General features: G+C 53.2%; 1 protein-coding gene across 13 annotated transcripts in view; it reads left to right on the forward strand.

Annotated features, from left to right (window-relative positions):
• The window catches only part of DSCAML1 (DS cell adhesion molecule like 1), a 196909-nt gene that overhangs the window by 113277 nt on the left and 65797 nt on the right, over positions 1-17835 (forward strand). For 10 of the 13 annotated variants that reach the window (XR_009758669.1, XR_009758670.1, XM_061592817.1 and 7 more), the window contains 6 exons: positions 1604-1750; positions 6407-6685; positions 8240-8515; positions 11441-11737; positions 13487-13759; positions 16835-17113. Coding sequence is in view for 11 of the 13 variants with exons in the window: in XM_061592817.1 (XP_061448801.1) it covers positions 1604-1750; positions 6407-6685; positions 8240-8515; positions 11441-11737; positions 13487-13759; positions 16835-17113 (1551 nt within the window). In the remaining 2 variants the exon portion in view is untranslated. Of the gene's footprint in view, positions 1-1603; positions 1751-6406; positions 6686-8239; positions 8516-11440; positions 11738-13486; positions 13760-15987; positions 16801-16834; positions 17114-17835 lie in introns of those variants that run through there. The other 3 variants (XM_061592821.1, XM_061592822.1, XM_061592820.1) reach the window with 3 other exon arrangements.

The following is a 17835-nucleotide window of genomic DNA, read 5'->3' on the forward strand; positions in this document are numbered from 1 at the left end:
AAAAATTGGGAAAGGGGTGGAGGGAAGCAGCAATTTGCAAAGCAGCAGCTGCTCGTTGCCATAGCGACTGAATCCCTCACTCCCAGCCCTTTCCTTAAAATTCCAGGGTAGCCAGACTCGAGTGCCCACTGTCTGCAGTGTGGGCTGCTGCCCCTTCCCCCTCCCCCCACGGCCTTTGGTTCCACCAGGCCTCTCCTCCTAAACAGCAGTTGGAGGAGCCACTCTTTTAAGAACAGGCACCTGGCCTGGCCTTTGCTCCTCTTTCCTCCCTTTCGTGGCGATGCCTGCAATCTCTGAGCAATTCCCAGGCAGGGCGCTAAGGAGCAGCAGCCTGCCCCCTTGGCATCTCCCCCTTGGCTCTGCCCCCTTGGCATCCTAGGTCCCAGGCTGTGGTCTGAAGGCACATGAGGCCAGCACCCTGCCGAAGCTAAGCAGGGTGAGGTCTGGTCAGAGCCTGAATGGGAGACTGCCTGGGAACCATATGGAAGCCGCCTTGGGTTTCTAGCATGGAAAGAGAGGCGGGGTAGAAATGTAATAAATAAATGAGTCATCCTGTTGCTTTCCGTTTGCGGCCTCCTTCTCCTGTGTGACTCTTGAGCCTCCATGGGCCAGAAGGTGTCTGGGGAGTTCCCCACTAGTTGCTTGTGGGCTGGGCCAAGATGCGGGGCAGGGAGAGGTCTTTTGCCTGGGCTGACCCTCCTTCCCCCAGGTTCTCCAGGTGATGGGTGGCCCAGGGCAGGTGAGGACCCCTGGGGAGTCTGCATTGCGAGAGAGCTCTGCCTTTGGTGGGGCTGGCGACTAGGCACTTGGCCCAGAGCTGCTTCTGCCGGGCAACTGGAGCGCCTGCCTGCAAGCCACAGATGAGCCTGCCTTTGTTTGCCTCTTCAGGCTCCCTGGGGGTCTATTTGTTTCCACAGGCTCCTCAGTAATTTGAGCAAATTATTAACTCAGCAGGATAGATTTCCTTTTAATTGTGATGTGGTTGTTTCAGCGGAAGGGCTGGGTGTGTGCTGCTTCTTGGCATGTGACCTGGAGCGCTAAGGCCAGAAGCGGCTTTCCTGAATTGGTTCCAGTTGCCCTCCTTAGAGGGAGGATGGGAGCCAAAGCAGCCTTGGAGCTGCTCTTTTGCTGTCCTGCGTGGGAGGGGCTACTGGGTGCATGGGGGGAGAGAATGAGTGAGCTGCATGTGTGCGTGTCCTCTCTTCGTTGCATCTAACAAATGGGGGGGGTGTCCTGCCACCATAAGTGTGTTGATCTTGAAGATGTCTAAGGCTCTTTTATAGTGTAGAAATGGGCTGTAAAATCTTCCAGCCCGACAGAGAGGGAGGAGGATGTGACCTGTGGGGACATAACCAGGCCTCCAGCCTGTGAGAAGAAAGCGACTGAGTGCCTCCTCGAGGCCAGGCCAGGCCCCCTGCATGGGAACAAGAGGCTTGCCTAGTGTGACCCTCCCCTCCCTCCGTCCCTCCCTGGCAGCGCTGTTGTTGCAGTCTTCTTGATTTTCTTGCGCACCCACAGCTGGGTGCAGGGGCTTTTGGTTTCTCAGCACACGAGCAAGACAACTAATGGGGCTTCATTCTTTCTTTCTATTTCTCTCTTTCAGAAAGTAGGTTTTTCATTACTTTCTATGGTGGGTTGTACATATCAGACGTCCAGAAGGAAGATGCCTTGTCTACCTACAGGTGTATCACCAAGCACAAGTACAGTGGTGAGACGCGGCAGAGCAACGGAGCCCGACTGTCCGTCTCAGGTATGTCTTGTTGTGCTGTTTCCCCAGAGGACTTAAGCTGGATCCGAGCCTTTGTGTCTCCCACAGGAGAGGAGGGGCGAGCTGGGTGATTCTGGAGAGCTCTGGGGACTTGCTGGGAAGGGCATGGCCTTGCCTGGAGGAACAGCTCATGGTCTACGCTCGGGCTTTCCCCAAGACAGCACTGCAAGGCTCATGGCTTTGCCCCCCTAACACACGCGCTCTTACTCCCCTCACTTGGCTAGAGAGGACAGCCCATGATACAAGCTTTGGAGCCGGGAAGAGCTCAGCACGGCCACCAGCTCTCCCAGCGTCTGCCCTGGGTGACCCACACCTGCATTGCTCCCAGAGTTGCTCTGGGGGAACTTGGGCAGCAGCAAGCAAGTCTGATTGTGGGGCCGCCCCAGAGCAGCCTGTCCCGCTTGGTGCCCCTTCCTTTCCCTCCTGGGCTGCACTCGGTCAGGTGCAGAGCTTGGCTGTTCAGCTTGCCCTTTTGCCACTGAGTACAGATGGCTTTCTGAGGGACCCTTTCTTTCCTCCAGCACTGAGCCCGCCCGCAGCAGCTGGGCAGGACGTGCTTCTGGAGAGGCAGGGCCAGCTGAGATCCCCAAGCCAAGCCTTGGAGGAAGGTGGGGTGTAAATTCAGGCATCTGGAAGAAACCCCCCTAACACACCAGGGTAAAACTCCCTCCGTGTTTATTAGATTCCCTCTCCCCAAAACCACCCCTCTCCCTCAGCTGGGCAGGTAGCCGGGCCTTTGTCTGAGGGGGACAAGGAGAGGATTGGGAAAGGGAAAGTTGCAGCTCGGTGCAGGAGGTCCTGGGTTCAGTCTCGGCAGCTTCTCCAAGCAGGGCTGGGAAAGCTTCTGCCTGAAGCCCTGCAGAGCCGTTGCCAGTCAGTGTAGACATAATTTGTTATGCATAGAGAGAGAAACTCAGCAGTCTGAGCTGCTGCGTGGGCCAGTGTGTGCATTTCCCTTAGAAGCAGGCTGTTGCCCTGCCTTGAGGTCACTGGGACTTAAGACTTAGTTAAATAAGAAAAGCTGCTTTATTTATAGAAATACATGGTGGATAGGAAAGGCATACCTACTTCTAACTAACTAACTAAGTTGGAGGCGCAATGCCCAGACTTGGGTGTTGCCCTCATGGCTCAGGAGAGAGCAAAGACTGAGATGTCTCCTCCTCAGAAGGTTGAAGAAGATGACAAAGGAAGGAGGGGCGGGTCAGCTTCCCTGAGCATATCAGTTTACAAGGGAAGGAAGTTAGGCAGAGAAGAGCACAAGTAAAGGTAGGCCAGCCTAGCCAGCTGGAGGACCCTCTCTCTATCTTCTTTCCGGAATACACACAAAAGAACCCAAACAGCAGTTGCTCTTGCCCCACTTCCAACATTATTGAACTCAGTGGACCGAGGGTCTGGCTCAGTAAAAAGCAGCTTCTGTTCTATGACGAGAGCAAGGATTTTGCTGTACTCATTAAAGACAGTGTGCCGTGGCTGTAAGCCACAGAGCGAACAAGTTAGCAAGAAATATTTTTGGGAACAGCTGTTTGGAGTCATACCTGCAAGTGAGGATGTTCAGCAAACATACAGACTCCCCGCACCCTACACCTCCATCCACAGAGGACCTCTTCCTTATTTGGAGACGTCCTTCAGCCTCATGAAAACCCTATTCATAGGGTTGCCATAAGTTGGAATCGACTTGAAGGCAGTACATAGGCTTAGATCTAGTGTGATGTCAGATCTCACACGTGGCAAACTCAGCGACTCAACTATCGGGGTGATTGACTGTGAGATGAGCTTCAGCTCAACTGTCAGTGGCCTTTTCTTTCATTCCCTGCGTGCACTTTTGAGGGATGAGTGCAGGAAGCTGCTTCAGATGCACAGTCTTGTGATTTGCAGGTCCTCTGTGCATGTGACACAGTGCTCAGCAGCTGCTCCATAGAGTGTGAGCACATTGGACTTTCTGCAAAGTACAAAGGGAAGGAAAGAGCAACTGGAGACGGGCACATCGGTGGTGGCAAGTCACCCTACGATGTGTCTGGTGCCCCCAGCCTCTGTGGCTGCCCTGGTGCCTCGACACTTCCTGGCGTCTCATGCTCTCAGCCGTATGTAGGTGGCTTGCTTCATCCCTGGGGCGCTTGGCACCAGGCATCAGGACGAAAGCTCCTCGGCTTGAGGATGCCGATGAGTGTTGCGCTGTAGAGATGGCATGGGCTTGTGCGGTGGGAGGTTGAGAGGGGTGCAACCCAAAGCATTGTGGGGAAGCACTGCTGTCAGTGCCATTCTGGGAAGCAAATGCTTTGGGCTTATCTGCCGTCCTCATCTTGGAGGCATCTCCCACCCTGTGTTCCTGGCTGCCTTACACTGAATCAGACCATTGATCGATCTGGTTCTCTCCTGTCTCTGTTGGCTGGTAGTGGCTCCCCAGGGTTTGAGGCCGGGGTCTCTCCCAGCCCTGCTGGAGATGCCGCAGTGGATAGTACCCAGGGCCCGTTGCATGCAAAGCTGAGCCACAGTCCCTCCATACTGGCCAGTGAGGGCAACTGGGAAAAAGAGAAGAGGGTGTGCTGCCATGGTGGGAAGGGACCAGCAGAGCCAAGACAAATCCTGGGAGCAGGGAGGCCTTGGGTGCTTTGCGTGTGGCTGCCTTTTGCATGTGGCAGTGGGCCCCAGGCCCTTGGATTGCCTCCCATCCCAGCGTGGCCTTTTTCTGAGCAGCTCCTTTGCTTCTTCGCACCTGACGCAACCTTGAAGCGTCTTACCCCTGAGCTGGATTTCATGCGTGAGCTTTGGCCCTCATCTGGCGCTCTGTGTGGCAGCCTGATCAGTAAGAACATAAGAACATAAGAAGAGCCTGCTGGATCAGGCCAGTGGCCCATCTAGTCCAGCATCCTGTTCTCACAGTGGCCTACCAGGTGCCTGGGGGAAGCCCGCAAGCAGGACCCGAGTGCAAGAACACTCTCCCCTCCTGAGGCTTCCGGCAACTGGTTTTCAGAAGCATGCTGCCTCTGACTAGGGTGGCAGAGCACAGCCATCATGGCTAGTAGCCATTGATAGCCCTGTCCTCCATGAATTTGTCTAATCTTCTTTTAAAGCCATCCAAGCTGGTGGCCATTACTGCATCTTGTGGGAGCAAATTCCATAGTTTAACTGTGCGCTGAGTAAAGAAGTACTTCCTTTTGTCTGTCCTGAATCTTCCAACATTCAGCTTCTTTGAATGTCCACGAGTTCTAGTATTATGAGAGAGGGAGAAGAACTTTTCTCTATCCACTTTCTCAATGCCATGCATAATTTTATACACTTCTATCATGTCTCCTCTGACCCGCCTTTTCTCTAAACTAAAAAGCCCCAAATGCTGCAACCTTTCCTCGTAAGGGAGTCGCTCCATCCCCTTGATCATTCTGGTTGCCCTCTTCTGAACCTTTTCCAACTCTATAATATCCTTTCTGAGATGAGGCGACCAGAACTGTACACAGTATTCCAAATGCGGCCGCACCATAGATTTATACAACGGCATTATGATATCGGCTGTTTTATTTTCAAAAGCTTTCCTAATTATTGCTAGCATGGAATTTGCCTTTTTCACAGCTGCCGCACACTGGGTCGACATTTTCATCGTGCTGTCCACCACAACCCCGAGGTCTCTCTCCTGGTCGGTCACCGCCAGTTCAGACCCCATGAGCGTATATGTGAAATCAAGATTTTTTGCTCCAACATGCATAATTTTACACTTGTTCATATTGAATTGCACCCGCCATCCTTCCGCCCATTCATTCAGCCTGGAGAGATCCCCCTGGAGCTCTTCGCAATCCCCTCCTGCTCCAACAACCCTGAACAATTTAGTGTCGTCAGCAAACTTGGCCACTTCGCTGCTCACTCCTAATTCTAGGTCATCAATGAACAAGCTGAAAAGTACAGGTCCCAATACCGATCCCTGAGGGACTCCACCCTCCACAGTAGCGTGTGGATGTTGGAATGTACCAAGAAGGTTGTGAGTGTGGCGTCAGTTGGGCGTAGCCTTGAGGGACCCCTAAGTCATGTCCCCAGCTCCTGTGGAAGGCGGCCTTTAGGTAGGAGGGGGCACAGCTGTCCTGTCCCCCTAATTTGGAGCAATTTCCCAATTTTCCTGGGTGGCATCACGGCCGAGGCATTGGCTGGAGCCTTCCTGTCCCCTCTTTCTGCCAGTGACAAGACTGAGGTCCTCTGGAGTTCTGTCGGGAGCGTCACCATTCAGGAAGGGTATGAATTTGTAGATGGATGTAAATCCATTGAGGAGAGAGGCAAAGGCTATTAAGGGGAAGGAAAGCTAAGTACCTAAAAGGATTTGGGATTTCCCAGCTTGCATAATTTGGAGCAATTTCCCAATTTTCCTGGGTGGCATCACGGCCGAGGCATTGGCTGGAGCCTTCCTGTCCCCTCTTTCTGCCAGTGACAAGACTGAGGTCCTCTGGAGTTCTATCGGGAGCGTCACCATTCAGGAAGGGTATGAATTTGTAGATGGATGTAAATCCATTGAGGAGAGAGGCAAAGGCTATTAAGGGGAAGGAAAGCTAAGTACCTAAAAGGATTTGGGATTTCCCAGCTTGCATAATGTGTTCCATTCACAGAATTTTGGGGCTTGAATGTTCGATGGTGAACTCAAGTTCCTTTCTCTGCTCCCAGACCCTGCAGAATCCATCCTAACCATCCTAGACGGCTTCCAGTCCCAGGAAGCAAAGGCAGGCCAGATGGTGGAGCTGCCGTGCATTGCCTCCGGCTACCCTAACCCAGCCATCCGATGGATCAAAGATGGTCGGCCACTGCCCGCTGACAGTCGGTGGACCAAACGCGTCACCGGGCTGACCATCAGTGACCTGCAAGTGGAGGACAGCGGCACGTACATCTGTGAAGTCACCAATACCTTTGGGTCTGCCGAGGTTACTGGGACCCTCACAGTGATAGGTAAGTGGGGAGCAGCCAGATGTGCAACGTCAGGGGCTACTAGCCACAGTGGCTACGTTCTCCCTCTCTCCGCTGTTGGAGGCAGTGCGCTTCTGGGTACCAGTCACTGGGAATCAGAGCCTCTGCTTGTGGGCTTCCCATTGGGCCCCTGCACTGATCTGGCTGCAGGGCTGTCCTCTGGGCAGCCTGTGGGAGTGGCTTTCATGTGGCTCCAGAGCAAGGCTGGTGGTGTGCTCCCTCCTTCCCATGCAGGCATTGCCAAGCCCTGGCTTGGGAAGGGAGGTCACTGGCCTCATCCAGGTGGCTCTTGGATGGTGCTCCGAGGGATCTTGGCGCACGGAAGCACCTTGTCTGGGTGAAAGGGGCATATTGCCTGGCATTGCGCATTGGAGCCCAGTGCCTCGTTATTTCCTGCTCAGAGCCCAGGTGGTGAGAAGTTGTTCCTGGGAGGCATTTGCTGCCATCCTCAGATGCCCCACTTTGGCAGTGTGGCTGAGAGTGGACTGGCCTCGTGGCTCGGCTGCCTTGTGGCGTGCTCCCCCCTGTCCCCGCCCTCTTCTCTGGTTGCTCCAGCCAAGAAGCACCGTGCCAGGAAAAGCATTCTTTCTGCTGGCAGAAGCCGCACTCACTCTCCTTTTTGCAAGGGGGGTGCCCTGTCCTTGATCCCCCAGTGGTTGCAAATGCAGTTGAGACAGCCAGCCCCTGAAGCTGCTGTCTGCCCGCTGCCCCTGGACGGCCGGAGGAGACGATGGTCAGCTTTGAAATGTAGCATGGCAAGGTGCCATGAAAGGAAGCGGGGTGTGCGCCAAGCAGATCTGTCACCCTGAGTGTGCCATTCCCGGTGTGACAACTCCCTCGCAGCTGGGAGGGAATCTGATGCACTGAGAAGACTCTCCGGGCAGGAGGAGGGTGGTGAGAGGCATTGCTGTGCACCTGCCTTACTCCCAGTGACATTTGGGATTGGCCTGCAGGCTGTTGTGCATGTGAGTTGCGCCTCTGGCTTTCAAGGGCACCCTCGGCTTGCCATCACCTTGGCTGACCTCTGCACTGGAGGGAGGGCCTTGGTGGTGGCTGGGGGATGAAATCAGGGCCACTTTGCCTTCACCTTGTCCGGGCAAGGGGATAGTGTCGAAGCAGAGGCTTGGCTAGATTTGGGTTGGCGCTGGAGATTGGGGTTTCAAAGGGGAATTCTGCTGTGAGTATGTGTATTCTCCCATCTGGCTCTGAGCAGCATTTGCGGGTGACCCTCCCTCCAAATGCACTGGGTGTTGTGCCCATACATCTGACCCAGCAGGAAGACAGCCCAGCCCTTTGGGGCCTGCCCAGCAATCCCTAACACCACAGAAGAAATGGCTGGTACTGGCTTGGAGGGCTGCCATCTTCTTGGTCCTCTCCTCTGTTGGCCTCTTTGTGAGTGATGCTCTTTGGCGAGGCTTTGCATTTTGGGGGATGCTGGAGGGTTGGGTTGGGGGGCTGTAGGCCAGAATGGGATGGACACCTACTCTGGATGGTGTTGGGTGACTGCTCTGAGCACAGCTCCTCTTTCCTCTCCAGACCCTCTGCACATCACCCTCACACCAAAGAAGTTGAAGACAGGCATAGGGAGCACCGTCATCCTCTCGTGCGCGCTCTCGGGCTCACCAGAATATACCCTCCGCTGGTACCGCAACACAGAGCTGGTGGCGCCAGACAACTTCATCTCCATCCGGGGAATCAACAACGAGACGCTGCTCATCACAGCTGCCCAGAAGAGCCATTCAGGAGCCTATCAGTGCTTTGCCACCAGGAAGACCCAGACTGCTCAGGACTTTGCTGTCATCGTGCTGGAGGGTGAGTTGGTGGCTTCTGTATCATTGGCATGCTGGGACGTGTGTGTGTGTGCGTGGTTGAGAGAGAGAGAGTTCCCGCAAAGCAAGCAGGCGAGGACATTGTCTCGGTGGTTAGCTGCCACGCTCCATGTGCCGGGTGAACATATTAAGACACCTCCTTAATTAAGTTGCTCTTTGGGACATTGAAATCCAGAATCTTCAAGTTGGCTTTCTTAGAAAGTGGTACCTATTCAAGTATCCAACCTCCTCAGATTTCCATCTAGAAATTCTGATTTAACCATATTAATTTTATGTTCCCAAATTCTGCTAAAACTCTCTAATAATTTCATAAGGATTGGGGGAGGGCTTTTAGTTTAGAAAAAAGGCAAGCATGGGTAGACATGATAGGGGTGTATACACAGTGACTTGCAAAAGTAATCAGACCCCTCACCAATGCTCTCATATTACTGAATTACAAATAGTACATTGTAATTTTGTTCTGTATGATATTTTATTTTGAAACACTGAGACTCAAAATCAATTATTGTAAGGAGACATTGGTTTTATGTTGGGAAATGTTTGTAAGAAACATGAACAACTGAAGCATGTTGCTTGCATAAGTATTCAGCCCCTGTGCTGTGGAAGCTCCCAGTTTACACAGATGAAAGAAACTGCCCTATTGAGGACACAATTATCTTACCTTTGGCCTCCACCTATGAACCATTGAAGTTGCTGTCACATGGTCAGGATAAAAACTCCACTCTTGAAGGATCACTGGTCAGGCTGTGGATCTGAAGGAAACTGAAGACCAAAGAGCATTCTTCAGAAGTGACAGATAATGTAATACAAATGCATAGTTTAGGAAAAGGGTACAAACTAATATCCAAGGGTTTGGATATCCTGGTGAGCACAGTTGGATCAATAATCAGGAAGTGGAAGCTGCATCACACCACCCAGGCACTGCCAAGAAAAGGCCCTCCCTCAAAACTCAGTGCTCAAACAAGGAGGAGACTTGTGAGAGAGCCACAGAGAGGCCAACAATCACTTTGAAGGACCTACAGAGTTCAATGGCTGGGAGTGGAGTCATGGTGCACCAGTCAACCATAACAAGAGCTCTGCATAACACTGGCCTGTATGGGAGGGTGGCAAGAAAGAAGCCGTTACTCAAAAAGTACCATCTGAAAGCATGTGTGGAGTTTGCCAGAAAGCTTGAGAGTGTCCCAGCTGCGATGGGGGAAAAGGTTTTGTGGTCAGATGAGACCAAGATAGAGCTTTTTGGCCCAAACTCAAAGTGCTATATGTGGTGTAAACCTAACACTGCCTATGCCTCAGGACACTATCCCTACAGTGAAGTATGGTGGTGGCAGCATCATGCTGTGGGGATGCTTCTCATCAGCAGGGACTGGGCATCTTGTTAAAACTGAAAGAAGAATGGATGGAGCAAAATACAGGGAAATATTGGAAGGGAACCTGCTTCAGTCCACTAAAAACTGAAACTTGGGAGGAAATTCACTTTTCAGCAGGACAATGATCTCAAGTACAAGGCCAAAGCAACATTGGAGCGGCTCAAGAACAAAAAGGTGAATGTCCTGCAGTGGCCCAGTCAAAGTCCTGATCTCAATCCCACTGAGAATTTGTGGTGTTCTTTGAAAATTGCTGTCCACAAGCGTCGTCCAATCAACCTGAACGACCTGGAGCGAATCTGCTAAGGAGAATGGGCCAAAATCCCTCCGACACTGTAGGCAAAGCTGGTACATACCTACCCCAAAAGACTTAAAGCTGTTACTGCAGCAAAAGGTGGCTCTACCAAATATCAATGTGGGGGGGTTGAATACTTACGCAAGCAACAAGTTTCAGTTTTTTATGTTTCTTACACACTTTTCCCAACATAAAGCCAATGTCACCTTACAGTAATTGATTTTGAGTCTCAGTATTTCAAAATAAAATATCATGCAGTAATATGAGAGCATTGGTCAGGGGTCAGATTACTTTTGCAAGGCAGTGTAACTATCAAGGGTGTGCCGAAAGTGAATAGAGAGAAGCTTACCTGCCTGTTACAGCAACAGAACCCATCTGGGACCATCCATTGGAGCAGAAGGTTTGAAGCTTCAGGGCAGACAAAAGGAAGCATTTCTTTACACAGCACATAGTTAAGCTTTGACATTCTCCGTCATGTGGCAATGGCCACAGGCTTAGGTGGTTAGACATGGAAGAAACGTGGCGGTCTGTCTCTGGCCACTAGTCCTGATGATGATATGGGACTTCCATGTTCAGAGTTTGGGGGGTGGTGGTGGTGGAGGAGCCACAGGGCAGCGGCACGTGTGAGAGCTGTTAGAGCATAAGAAGAGCCTGCTGGGTAGCAGGATCGGGACCAGGTGGGCCCCTTTGGGTGGGCCCAGCAGCGTTGTTGGGCTTACGTCCTTGCCGAAGGCGGCCATTTGCAAGGAGGGTCCATGAACCACCCCAGCCGGCAGGCGAAGGACAGAACATTGCCCAGAGCTCTTAGCTACATGGGAAGCTGTCTTATGCAGCACTGATCCGTGGGTCCATCTAGCGCAGTACTGTCCATGCTGACTCGCCAGTGGCCCTCCAGGGCTTCGGTAGGGGTCTCTCCCAGGCCCACCTGGAGATGCTGCCGGGGTTGAGTTGGGACTGTCTGCATGCAAAGCAGACTCTCTGCCACTGCGCTGCGGTCCTTCCCTCTTCTCCTAGATGCTCCTGTGCTGAGACGCAAGCACAGGGAGTGGATTTCCGGAGCGAGGCACATTCTCTGCAGGATGTGGAGACTGGCACTCTCCTTTCGCTCTTGGGCAGTGTTGTTGGATTTGGCCTCCTCAGCCTGGCTGGTGCTTGAGAGTTCTCCAGCCTTCCTGTCACTGGAGATATGTGGGTGGGTGGGATGGGAAGGAAAACTGCTGATCAGACTCACCTCCTCCCCCCCCCTTAGATGGGACCCCCCGAATCATCTTGTCCTTCAGTGAAAAAGTGGTGAATCCAGGTGAGCAGTTCTCCCTAATGTGTGCTGCCAAGGGGGCCCCCCCGCCCACCATCACGTGGGCCCTGGACGATGAGCCCATCCAGAGAGATGGCAGCCACCGCAGCAACCAGTACACCATGTCGGATGGCACCACCGTGAGCCACATGAACGTGACAAGCCCGCAGATCAAGGATGGAGGAGTTTACCGTTGTGCCGCGCGGAACTCGGTGGGCAGCGCCGAATACCAAGCGCGAATAAACGTAAGAGGTGCCTGTCTACTTTTAAATATCAGAATAGGTTCTTCTTGCATTGGGTTCTGGTTCTGGTTCTGGTCTGGTAGAGTGGCCCCTTTGGTCTCTGCAGCTTCCCCATCCTGTTACCTTCTCTGTACGTCGCCTGGCAACAAGACACTCTTGCAGTTCGCAGAGCAAAGACTGTGGAACTCATGGTCACAGGGTGGTTTTGCAGGACCCCAGCATATATTGGTTGTATTATCTTGTGACATGTGGCAAGTGATGGTCAGCATGGAGGACTGGAAGCTCTTGTGAGGAAAAGCAAAGGGGGACTCTAGAGAGACAGTGGGGAAGTTGCTTGCAAACGGGCATGTGGGCTTGACTCTCCTTTGGATTGTGTCACCCTACAAAGTGCTAACATGGACTGTGAATTTGTGGAGCAATATTCAGTATCTTTAGATTTAATGTTTAAAACATTATGTGTATCCTGAAACAGCAGAATGTACGTTTACATTTCTCCTCATGCTAATGCTTATGATTTCCCCCCCCAAGCTGAGATTATGGGGCCCCTTATTTTGAGGGGCCAAGAAGCCATTTGCCAGGTGCAGTGTCGGTAGAATGAGTGTCGGTTCTGTTGGGGACAAAAGAGGGAGTGAAAGAGACCGCTTGACCTCTGAAGGTGCCGTTCCCACTTCAGCATCCCAGCTGGCCGTGGGGTCTGCTCTACATTTCAACAAAATGGCTTGGGGTGGCTGATGGGGAGGGGCCAGCCTGGCATCTCTGCCCCCACATAACAGCCCGAGGGCCAATGCTGGGGCAGCTGCTCTGATTCCCAGCCCATTTCTGGGCCTAGTTTAAAGTCCTAGAGAGCTCAGGACCAGGTGACATAAAATATTGCTGCCTCTGGCAAATGCCTACCTGAACCTTAAGATCCGTTTTGGAGGCCCTGATCCCCAGTGAAGTGGAGGAGGTGAGTAGCAAGGAGGGGACCTTTTGATAGGAAGGAGGGGGGCTTTTTGACCCTTCACTATGGAATGGACTCCCCAGAGAGGCTTGCCCAGTGCCTTTTTGGTCCCAGGTGGAGACCTTTTTATTCGCCTAGGTAGTTGAATCCAAGCTGTACATTTGTTTTCTACTATCTCTGTTGTAAGGAAGTTTTTTGCTTTCTTTTATTGATTTTAATTATTATACATTGTTTATTTAATATTGTTTTGTTTGTAAACCATACTTATTGATGGGCAGCTATATAAATGTAACAAATAAAGTAAAATACCTTTAAAACTGTGCTCTCCAAGCACAGCAGGAGAGTTCTTGGCTGCTAAAGAACTCAACGAATTCTGATACTAACCAGGAAAGGAACTAATGAAAGCCCAGCTTCTCCCAGGCCTGGCCTGCAGTGAGGGTAGGCCACGGCAGCCTCCACCTCCACCAGAATGGCGACACTGATGGTTCCCCCCGTCCCCCGAGCGAGTGGGCTGAGTCGCACCCTCCTTGGAGGGCCACACACTGCAAGTTGCCACCTAGCTTGGGGTCATGACGCTGTGTGGGTCTTTTTGCCCGATGAACTGGAAGGGCCCTCAGAGGGTTCATGAGCCACAGGGGAGTCCCAGCTTACAGGAAAGTCAGTTTGTGATTGTCTCCACTCAGCTGTGCCGACTGCCTTCTCCCAAATGCTGAGCACCCCAGGCTCCTTCCGGTGAGCCATGCTACTTCCTTTCTGTGTGCAAAGGCCCTTTGCCTGTGGAGTTCACCTAGCCTGCTCCTTTCCTCCTTCCTCTCTTAGGCCCCCCCAGCATCCGGGCCATGAAAAACATTACAGCTGTGGCAGGAAGGGACACCTTCATCAACTGCAGGGTGATCGGCTACCCCTATTATTCCATCAAATGGTACAAGGACTTGCTACTGCTGCCTGACAACCACCGGCAAGTTGTCTTTGAAAATGGCACCCTCAAGCTGATGGATGTCCAGAAGGGGATGGACGAAGGGGAGTACCTGTGCAGTGTCCTCATTCAGCCGCAGCTCTCCATCAGCCAGAGTGTCCATGTCACTGTGAAAGGTGAGTAGCTGGAGGGAGGAGCCCGAGCAGGGATGGTGGAGCTCTGGGAGTGTTGGGCATGCTGGTGCTGCTGCTGCGCCTGGCAGTCAGGTGATTGCTGGGGTGGTGCGAGGGGAGCCTAAAGAGAGCCGGACCTTGACCAGGCATGGAATTCTCCAGCTTGGATGTTGGCGGTGGGACTTGCTCTTCTGCACCAGCTGCCAAAGACTTCTCTGGCCTTCTCTTGGAGGGCTTCAAGATGGAACTGGCAAGTGAGCACAGAGGCGTCTTCTTCCAGGCTCTGCTGTCGGGTGTGAATTGGAACCCCCAAACTTTTCAGCCTGTTCAGTAAACAGGTTCCATTCCCCCCCCAGCCATGAAACTCACGGTGGGACCTTGGTGGGCCAGTCATTGTGTGTCAGCCCATCCTACTTATCAGGGTAATGGCTGTGAGGTTAAAAGCGGGGGGGGGGAAGGCAGAGAGAGGTTTGAGGATCCATGCCTGCCATTCTTGGAGGGAAAGCAGGATCACAGAGGGATAATAATGTTTAGGGCAATTTGCACAGGTGACCAGGGAGTTCCGTTGCCCTCCCTTGCAACTCATCTTACCGAAGAGCAATCCCAGCAGCCTGTGTCATGTCTGCTGTGCAGTGTGGCCTTGGGGTTGCATACCTTTCATCCCTACGGACTCCCAGCTGCCCCAGGGTAGTGGGACAGGGGATGGATTGCCTTTGGCTCCCAGGGAAGAGGGATCCAAGGCAAGTGAGCTGGGCAGAGAGGCCTGCCCTGCCCTGCCCATGCATTAGTTTGGGTTTTCACCCTGTTGTCCCCCTCCCCAGGCTGCCACCAGCCCTGGAGCAGCCCTTTCCCCGACAAGCAGCAGAGCAGAATGTATAGTGTAAACATGCCAGATTAAAACATCTAACCTTTGCTCAGAGCACCTTTCTTGGTGGTTTTCAGTGCATGTAGCTCTTTAAAAAATAATCCTCTCTGTCTTCCACGCACGCAGAACATCTTAAAAGCTTCTCCAGCCCATCAATTATTCAGCCCCATTCAGGGAGCCATCAGCCCTAATGAATTGCAGTGGAGGATCCCTTCCTTTCCATCCCAGCAGCTGGCTGAGATTGAGCTCCACACAAGGCCCTGATCGTTGCAGCCGCTGTGCTTTGGGTGGGCATTTTAGGATCCACAAGCATGGTGGGGCAGAGAGGTGACCTGGCCTGCGTCACTGCGGCTGCCCCCATCTGTTGCTGCTCCCTGCTCAGTTTGTGAGGCTGCAAAGTGTCCTGGGGACTGGTGAGAGTTTGCACTCCCTGGGGGTTGTGAGTGCTGCTGCTGTGGTCCGGCCTTGCACTACAAGCCCTCCTTTGGTCAGGATAATGCTTGCTGTGGCCCCAGAAAGGGCTCTGGCAGCTGCTTCAGCTTGCCTCAGAGTGTGTGTGTGTGTGTGTGGGGGGGGAGTATTAGGGCTTTCCCAGTTCCTTTGTCTTGATGCTAGCCAACCTTTTTGAAGGTGCTTGTACACCGGGAAGGCAGCCAAGATACTCTTGTTTGCTTTTTAATTCTCTCTCCTCTCGCCCCATTTTTCCTCCAAGGAGCTCAGTTTAGTTTGCAAATGATTCTTCAGGGCCAGTCACCCTTCACTTCAGCAACTGAAGCCCCTTTGTGGCAGAGAGAGCCTGGCCCTCTGCAGGTTCACAGGCTCCCCAGAGCTGTGGGGCTTCTTTCCCTGGTTGCAGAGCAGTCACTCCTCTGGCTCTTGCCCTCCTGTCTCCATTGTGGGGACCTTTGCCTTCTTCACAGGTGGGGGCAATACTGAGCAGAAGCTGCGCTTGGAAGCCTGGGAGCCCCTGGTTTGCTCTGAGAGTAGCTGCTGCAAAGCCACCAGGCTCTTCTGCAGGGATGGGGGCAAAGTGCAAAGCAGTGTGCCGCCTTCCTTTTTCCCAGGTGGGAGGGCAGCAGGCACGGGGGCATGATTTGGTGAGCATGATGGATCCTAGATTGGAGTAGCTCAGAGAAGAGAAGGCCACAGTCAGCAGGAGAGCGTGGTGGAGAGGGAGTCCACACCCAAGACTGGGAGGCCAGCATAGCAGGAGATCAAGGGGGAGCAGCAAACAGCTAGCAAGGCCGAGTTGTCGGTGTGGGATGTGCCACAGAGGCTGTGCTCAGGGTAGTAGCTTCCCTGGGCTCCTTCCATCTGCTTGCTTTGCTAGTTGCTCAGGATCCCCCCTCCCCACTTGTTGCCGCAGGAGATGCTTCACCCCCGGTCAGCTCCTCCAGCGGGATGAGGCTCCCACCCTCGTCTTTGAACCTTTCCTGGTCCAGTGGCTGTGTGGGCTGCTACTCCTGTTCTTTGGGGCAGAACCAGCAGCGGTCTCTTCGCTTGCCAGGAGTTGGCTACATACTCTCCTTCAGCACAGACACATGCACACGTGCTCCACACTCTTGATCAAGAGCTTCTAGTTCCTGCTGTTCTGGCTGGGCTCATGGGACTGAGAGCCATTCTGGTCACTGGAGGAAGAGGGGCTGGGCTGTGGGTGAAGGTGTCGAGGCTGCAGAACAAAGTGAAGTCTCTTCCTAGGGGGTGAAAAGAAAGCCTGCTATTGGTGTGCAGATTTGAGCTCTTTGACTGCTTGCTGCTCACCTAGCAAATGTGTTCAAAGTGCTCCACATTTTTTTATCTTGTTGTAATCCCTTTAAAGTAGGTGATTATTATACTCCTGTGGTAGCAAGGGGAGAACTGAGGCTGAAAGAGAAAAAGAGTTTTTGAGAGGAACAATTGCGCATTAGCAGAGAGAAGTAGCTAAGAGGCCCCTCTGTGAACCAGGAGCCCCTCCCCATCCACATCTCAGTCCTCCTGACCCAGAGCGCTGGTGGCCAGAGCGTGAGGCTAGCTGGTCTCTTGTCCCCACGGCCTTGCCCTGCTACCCTCACCCTTTCTGTTAGTAGGCAGGCGACGTACAAATCTTTGGCTGAGATGAGGAACTGTGGCTTCCTCAGGGCTGCCCACGCTCTGCCTGCCGTGAGGCTGTGCTAGGCAAAGCCTCCCTGCTCTTCTAGGGCCAGCTGCGGTCAACGTGCTTCTCTCTTTCGCAGTCCCTCCTCTCATCCAGCCCTTCGAATTCCCTCCGGCCTCCATCGGGCAACTCCTGTACATCCCCTGCGTGGTCTCCTCAGGTGACATGCCCATCCGCATCACATGGAGGAAAGATGGGCAGGTGATCCTTTCCGGCTCTGGCGTCACCATCGAGAGCAAGGAATTCATGAGCTCCCTGCAGATCTCCAGCGTGTCTCTTAAGCACAACGGCAACTACACCTGCATTGCCAGCAATGATGCTGCCACCGTCAGCCGTGAGCGGCAGCTCATTGTTCGAGGTGAGAAGGCGCCCTGTCCACAGATGGACTGCAGAGAGCAGCCCCTGGGTACCTGCCTTCGCAGAACCTGACCTGGGCAGGGGAATTGTTGCCTGTTGGTTGTAATCATAGAATAGAATAGTAGAGTTGGAAGGGGCCTATAAGGCCATCTAGTCCAACACCTGATGATGAAGGACAAGGAGCAAGTGCCCCACATAAAGCTGTGAGGGGCCACACAACGTGCCTTGTGGTGCCCCGAGGTGTAAGAGAACTGTGGCTTGGTGGGCTGAGTGGAGGGTGGGGGTGTAAGTCCGCCAGCAGCTCATGAGAATGAGTCAGGAGCTGGAGGGGGATGGGAGCGCACCCTTCTCACCAGCAAGGCCATAGTGTGAGCACCCTCAAGGGGTAGAAAAGGCTCCTTCAGGAGGGAGGGAGGGATATAAATTCAATGAGCAACCAGTATGGCAGCTTCAGGCCTGTTGGGCAGCGTCCAGGGAGACTAGTGTGCTGCCCTGCAGAGCCATGTGATCAGCACTCATCCTGTACAGCAGCAAGGAGGGGGAGCCTGTGGGGACCCTCCAAATGTCCTTGGACTTGCAGCCCCCTTCAGCGCTAACCAGGACAAGCAAAGGCCGAGGGTGATGGGTGTTGGAGTCCAGAGGCATCCGAAGGGGAGGCATCCGAAGGGCCCCTACAGGTTTGCAAGCCCTGCTGTGCAGCAAGCAGGAGAGGAGGAGGAATGA

Source organism: Rhineura floridana, chromosome 12 (genome assembly GCF_030035675.1).
Source record: "Rhineura floridana isolate rRhiFlo1 chromosome 12, rRhiFlo1.hap2, whole genome shotgun sequence".
NCBI lineage: Eukaryota > Metazoa > Chordata > Lepidosauria > Squamata > Rhineuridae > Rhineura > Rhineura floridana.